Source organism: Sceloporus occidentalis, unplaced genomic scaffold (assembly GCF_023333645.1).
Source record: "Sceloporus occidentalis isolate IW3139 unplaced genomic scaffold, rSceOcc1.0.p SCAF_189, whole genome shotgun sequence".
Lineage (NCBI taxonomy): Eukaryota > Metazoa > Chordata > Lepidosauria > Squamata > Phrynosomatidae > Sceloporus > Sceloporus occidentalis.
Window position 1 is genome coordinate 675,426 of NW_028317169.1, and position 7,144 is coordinate 682,569.

General features: G+C 45.5%; 1 protein-coding gene across 1 annotated transcript; it reads left to right on the top strand.

Moving 5' to 3' along the window:
• The first annotated feature begins 4,686 nt into the window (after positions 1-4,686).
• On the top strand, positions 4,687-6,767 carry LOC149278427 (RNA-binding protein MEX3B-like). The gene is made up of 2 exons (XM_089501975.1): positions 4,687-4,918; positions 5,437-6,767. Exons 1-2 carry the CDS (start codon positions 4,687-4,689, stop codon positions 6,765-6,767), a joined length of 1,563 nt encoding a protein of 520 aa, XP_089358101.1.
• Positions 6,768-7,144: the final 377 nt, after the last annotated feature.

The window sequence follows — 7,144 nt, forward strand, 5'->3', positions numbered from 1 at the left end:
TCCTTGGTCTTGTCTTAGATTCAGGATAACTTTATGCCTATCCCATACATGTTTCAATTCCCTCACTGTATTATCTTCTGACTCTTCTGCCAGGAGGCTGTTCCATTTATCTACCACCATCTCAGTAAAGAACAACTTCCTTACATCAAATCCCCAAACCTGTGACCCTTAATTTTTAGACCATGACCTCTGAAATCTTGATCTAATTTACCCGTTCCTGAAAAACACTTTTCACAGATTTTACCAGGTATACATTTGCTACAAATCATAATGGCTGCACTCATTACATCAAAAAAGATTGAGAGCATGAACAATATATATTTCAAAATGATTTAATATACCTATTTCTCCTAAATCTCTTTCAAGGACCGCCCCCCCATTATATATATAAAAAAGGGGCACTGGGCTCAGCACTGTATAAATATTAACTGTTTGAGGGCCAGACACTATATGTTGGAAAATACTAGAGATTGAGAACAAAACTAACAACAATTAAAATAACGACAAACAGCATATTAGTCTGGTCCCTTAAATTGTGGTTTCTTTGAACAAAAAAATTGCAGCAAACCATACTTTTCTCTAAGAAAACTGAATTCTGAGCTGCTCAAAAGTCAGAACGGTTTACTTAAACCTTAGCATGTTTTTGGTTATACACGGGATACGAAAATCTGCCCACTCATACTTGACTCATTTGAAGGACAAGCGCACGTCAGATTTCTCCCACTCAGTAGAAGGAACTGCCGGTGAATACACGGCTGTGTGTATAAGGGCTGTTTTCATTTAAAGGTGACGCTGTCCCTTTAAGGTATTTTTAATCTCACACTCTTGTCCTCCAGAGGCTGGTGAAAGATTTATTCCTTAACACTTTCACTCATCTTCTATTCTAAAGCAGGAAACTCCTCGAAGAAAGAGAGAGTACTTCCTTTAAGTGGTTAATTTCCAGTAACTTACATGCTATGCACACAGGGAGAACCGGTGTTCAGCACATACTACACCTTTAAGAAGCGTCTCGTTTCCTAAATAGTGATGTGTTTTTATATATAAAGCAGTCTCCCGAGGTGTATAAACATATGTATGGAAAAGCAGGTGTTCTGATGTGATTCACCTTCCGAGATTTGTAGCTCCGCCACCTCCACCTGAACTCTTGTGGCTTATGACATCATCCAGCGTGCTGGCTGCGAAACAGTTATCTATAGGTGGTTGGAAGCCATCTGGTATGCCTTTATAATATCTACTCAATTCACAAGTCTCCACATGTTGTTATAACGCCGGTTATTGAATGCGCGGCATACTCCAAGATATGCTATTACGTCACACACTTCTGGTGTCCAAAATATAATAGCAATTCCAGAAGTGAAATATCAGGGGCCTGCTGTGTTTATATAGGTTGGGCCCCATAAATAATCCATTGGCCACATTTTGACCTCCATGGGCTTTAAGGATTCTGCAGCGCGAAAACAGTTTCTATTTTTAATAACATTTTTAGCATTTTAAGGCAGTTTTTATGATCTATTTTCCTTTACCTATTCGTTGTGGAATTTGTTTAAAAAAAGATACACAACTAGCTGAACTCCTCTATAAATTGTTAAAATAAATTAAATTAACAATTAAGTGGCGGAGGAACACACATATATATAAACCCCACTCAACTCCCCCCCATTCTCTAATACCACCACTTGTTTTAAGTTGTAACCTCTATCATGTTGATTAGTATTGCTTCGGACCTAATGAAGGGAGGATAACTCTCCAAAGCTTGTCTTTTAAATATTATGTTAGTCCAATAAAAAAGGTATCACCGCATACTCTGCAATTCTCTATTTTTTGACATTGTGTCTACTGGACTAATACGGCTTCACCCTTTTACATATATATATATATATGTGTGTGTGTGTGTGTGTGTGTGTGTAGACAAGGGCAGCAGGAGAACATGTTGTTTTAGAGCGGTTTGAAGGGGTTAACACGTTGGAAGTATAATAACTGTCACTGGGTTGATGTATAAAGTGCAATCCTGTTTTAAACTGGAAAAAGCAAAACAATCAGAAGAGATGCTCTGTTGGTTGCTATGGTAATTGCAACTTTTTGCACAGTCCACACACTCAAGTAACAGCAGCATGCTCAGCAAGCCATTAATGTATTTAGCTGTCTAGGTTTGTTGGAGGGACTGGAGTGCTTTGTGGACAATCAGTAGTCAGGTGAATATATATAATATATAGTATGCATAATATGTATGACTGTGCGAGATGGGAGTTTTTCTGGAATAAGTGGGAGTCAGATGAGTGTAGCGCCATGTGGCAGGTAATAAAGGTCTGGGGGTCACTGCTCAGCCCCTCCAGTGCTGCTGCACATGATGTAAACATCCGGAGGAAATGGTGAGTCAGTGACACGCAGGAATAAGGTATTTACCTGCCGAACTGGGGAAGCGATTTACATAGGAATACGGCGTTAAAACAGCGCTTCGTGAGTGCTCGTTATATGCGCTAACGTGCAGCGCTAAGAACGGCTAGATTGGCATCCCGAGCTCCTTTCTCTGCTTATAAAGCGATGCGCTCCGAACAAAGAGCAAACCACCCATTGGCTGCGGGCGCCTCGCATGCCGGGACATATCCCCGAACACGCCGCGCGCTTTTCATTGTTTGCCCCAATTCTCCTCTGCGCCGCTCCGCACCACGGGTCTAACATACAATATATGGCATGCTCTGCACTGCTATGACATACAACACAATAAATATAATGCTCTGCACTGCTATGACATACAACACAATAAATATCACATGCTCTGCACTGCTATGACATACAACACAATAAATATAATGCTCTGCACTGCTATGACATACAACACAATAAATATAATGCTCTGCACTGCTATGACATACAAAACAATAAATATCACATGCTCTGCACTGCTATGACATACAACACAATAAATATAATGCTCTGCACTGCTATGACATACAACACAATAAATATAATGCTCTGCACTGCTATGACATACAAAACAATAAATATCACATGCTCTGCACTGCTATGACATACAACACAATAAATATAACATGCTCTGCACTGCTATGACATACAATACAACAAATATCGCATGCTCTGCACTGCTATGACATACAATAAATATAATGCTCTGCACTGCTATGACATACAACACAATAAATATCGCATGCTCTGCACTGCTGTGACATAAATACAATAAGCATCACATACTCTGCACTGCACTTACATACAATAAAATAAATATCACATGCTCTGCGGTGCTTTTATATACAATAAATGTCATGCTCTGCACTGCTCTTACATATAATAAATGTAACATGCTCTGCACTGCTCTTACATATAATAAATGTAACATGCTCTGCACTGCTTTTACATGCAATAAATATCATGTTCTGCTCTTACGTACAATAAATAAACATCACATGTTCTGAGCACCAGACCTAAGTGTGTGATGGAGCAGCTGCTGGATCATCCCAGTAGATGTGATAGCTGACCTGCGTTTATTACCCAGTCCGGCTACATTGTAACTTTGCTGTAAACACTTTCATTGACTGAGATAGTCCCTCTTTATAAAGACCTCTCTCTACATACATATATAATTACTTAAGAATCAGATCCTGGCATTGTTTAGCTTGGGTGACGTCATCCTAAAATGGGTTAATACAATTATATGAAATCGATTTTTGGTCATATCAGAGAGTACTAAATGGTTTGCTGCTCTTTGTTAGTAAAGGTGCTTTGTACGACATGACTGCTGGAGTGGTGCCATAGATGGGGTCTCCTGGTAGGTCACATTCTAAACTGAGCTAACAGCACGGTTACAAGGAACCTCCCGGCATAAAGAACAGCCTGATGAGGCTTCTCGTGAGCCCGGCTATGTTTATTGTGTAGAGAAGGGGTCACGCTTTGGGATGCCGGTAACACGGGGCAGGACCGGACACAGAAGGAATGCGGGCGCGTGCTGCAGCGGAGTGCCGCTTTGGGAGTAGCGAGGAAAGTAGTTTGAGGTCGATAGCCAATTGCAAGTAAGGCTCGGGCCGGGGCATCCTGTGAATGGAGAGGGACAGTGTGCTCTGTGCTCTACACACAAAGGACATCGCAGGACACGGGGAGCGCTCTGAGTAACGGCCCCGGGGGGGGGGGGGGCTTTATTGTTCTGCATTAGACAACAAAGAAACGAGGTTTTTTCTCTATCCCAGTTAAAAGGGCGGAGAGAGGGCGGTGCCAAGTTTCCCGAAGCACCGCCCTATATAACCCAGTTTAACCAATAGAGCTTGCTAGTCTTCGTGTCAGTTCCATTGTGCTGTCAAGCCTTGCCGGTGACGTCACAGCCATCTTATCCCCCTCTAGTGCCGTCTGGCTGCAGTGGCTCAGACAGGAGGGGAGAAAAACGCTGAGTGAGCCGGGGAGGGGCTCCTTAAAGAAGCGCTGCCACCTCTGGCATTTGTTTTGGACATAAAGAAATCGGGGAGCTGGAAGAGGTCGGGGTGGACCCAGGATATTGCACTGACCGGCCGACAGCATCCAGAGCGGAGGGGGGTACAAAGAAATCTTAAGCTGAAGGCGAGAGGCAGTGCTCCAGCTCCGGCTGCCACCCTCCCCTCCTTCTCTCCTTAGTGCTGGCCACCTTGCTTTCCTTTGTGTCTGTTCCTACTACCGAGGCGAGTGGAGTGGGGGAACCTGACCATGCCCAGCTCGCTGTTTGCCGATATGGAGAGGAATGGGAGCGGAGGAGGAGGAGAAACACTTGATGACCAGAGGGCTCTCCAGATTGCCCTCGATCAGCTTTCTTTGCTGGGGCTGGACAATGACGAGAGCTCCGTGTATGACAACGAGCCCCGGAAAAAGAGCGTCAACATGACCGAGTGCGTGCCCGTGCCTAGCTCGGAACATGTGGCGGAGATCGTGGGCAGGCAAGGTAAGCGCACGGGATGGCAGGCTCCTTTGTTCGCGCACCTCTGCGTGTCCGCTGGAATGCTGTGGGTAGCACTGCTCATCCAGACAAAGAAAAGTGCACTCCTGCTTCCTCAATGTATTATGCATCATCCTATATACATAGCAACACATATGCAGGGCATCCTGGACCCACAGCGCCTATATACCATTATATAACTCATACAATTATCCAAATTCATGCCCCATTACCATTATTATTATTAAGGATTTGTGTGTAGATGCCCCTAAGTGTTCTTTGTGTGAGTCCTGGCATGATGGTGTTGGATGTATTGTTGTGTGCATGATTTTTCTTGTTGTTGCTTTGTGCTGTGTTGGCACTGCAGTTTGTGCATTGCCCACCTTTGCTGTGCCCTTGGATTCTAGAACTAGTTCTCAGCTTTTGCCATCTGTAGGTTTTTAGATCTTTATGTGACATAGAATGTGTCTTTTTTTCCCTTGCATTTTGAGTAATTGGCCATTATGTCCCTGTTTGCTACCCAGGTTGTAAAATCAAAGCTCTGCGGGCGAAGACCAACACCTACATCAAGACCCCAGTCCGCGGGGAGGAGCCTGTCTTTGTTGTGACTGGGAGAAAGGAAGATGTAGCCATGGCCAGGAGAGAAATCATCTCTGCTGCTGAGCACTTCTCTATGATACGAGCCTCTAGGAACAAGAATGCATTAAATGGAGGTTCCGTTCCTGGACCCCCCAACCTTCCAGGACAGACCACCATCCAGGTGCGGGTTCCATACAGGGTGGTGGGTCTGGTGGTAGGACCTAAAGGTGCAACTATCAAAAGGATCCAGCAGCAGACCCACACCTACATAGTCACCCCGAGCAGAGACAAAGAGCCTGTGTTCGAGGTAACCGGGATGCCAGAGAATGTGGATAGAGCACGGGAGGAGATAGAGGCTCACATTGCCGTGCGCACAGGGGGAATCATTGAGCTGACTGATGAGAATGACTTCCACGCCAATGGCACTGATGTTGGTTTTGACTTGCACGGCACAGGGAGCCTCTGGAGCAAACCCACCTCGGGCATTAACTCCAACTCGGGGTCACGCAAGGCTTTCTCCAGCTATCGCAACGACAGCTCCAGCTCCCTCGGCAGTGCATCCACCGACTCCTACTTTGGTGGCACAAATGGCACTAGGTTGGCAGATTACAGCCCTCCCAGCCCTGCCCTTAGCTTCACCAACAATGGCAACAACAACAACAACGTGAACGGCAATGGATATGTGTATGCCAGCGAGGTCATCTCGCCAGACTGCACGGAGCTGACCTTTGACACCAGTTTTGACCCTGCCCCGGCCCCACCTGGCACAACACTGCTCTGGTCACAGTTCGAGCGCACCTCTGGCACTAGCAATTCCTCTTACCCAACCAATGCCAACACCTTGTTGGCTAACCACCGGCGCCTCAACGGAGTGGGATGCACAGCACCACCCAGGCTCTCCCCTCCCTTACACAGCAGCGTGCTCCCAGAGCATCCCTTAGCTCGCAGGGTGCGCAGTGACCCCGGTGGTGGCCTGAGCTACTCCGCCTACGGTAACTTGGGCTCCGACTCCTCCTCATCATCGTCTTCGTCCTCTTCCAGCAGCAGCAGCAGCTCTTCTTCCTCTTCCAGCTCCTCTTCCTCTTCGTCTGGCATGAGGAGGAAAGGCAGCCGCGACTGTTCGATCTGCTTTGAGAGCGAAGTGATCGCTGCCTTGGTCCCCTGCGGGCACAACCTTTTCTGCATGGAGTGTGCCAACCGCATCTGCGAGAAGAATGAGCCCCAGTGCCCCGTGTGCCACACAGAAGTCACTCAGGCTATACGGATCTTCTCCTAGAGCAAATAATCACACTTGTTTCTACAGAAATATGGAAATAAAACCAATACTAATACTATATCTACATTCCCACTTGTATGGTGCCATAGGCGCATGCCTGTGTATAGAATCTTAATATTTTTCACTACAATTATGTGTGTACATGTATGTATGTTGACTATATATATGTACACGCACCAGGGAGTTATTGCTGAGTGTTGTAACCTCTCTCGCATTATTTCATTACCTTTGTTACAAATGAGGCAGAAGTAGCCAGTGCATGTCTCATTAACTAATGCTCTCATATTTTACATTATTCCCAGTGGTACCTACCCTTGCTTCATCATGTAAATAGCTTGCATGGACCGATCTACGTGCACCCACTTCAGAAGCAATAC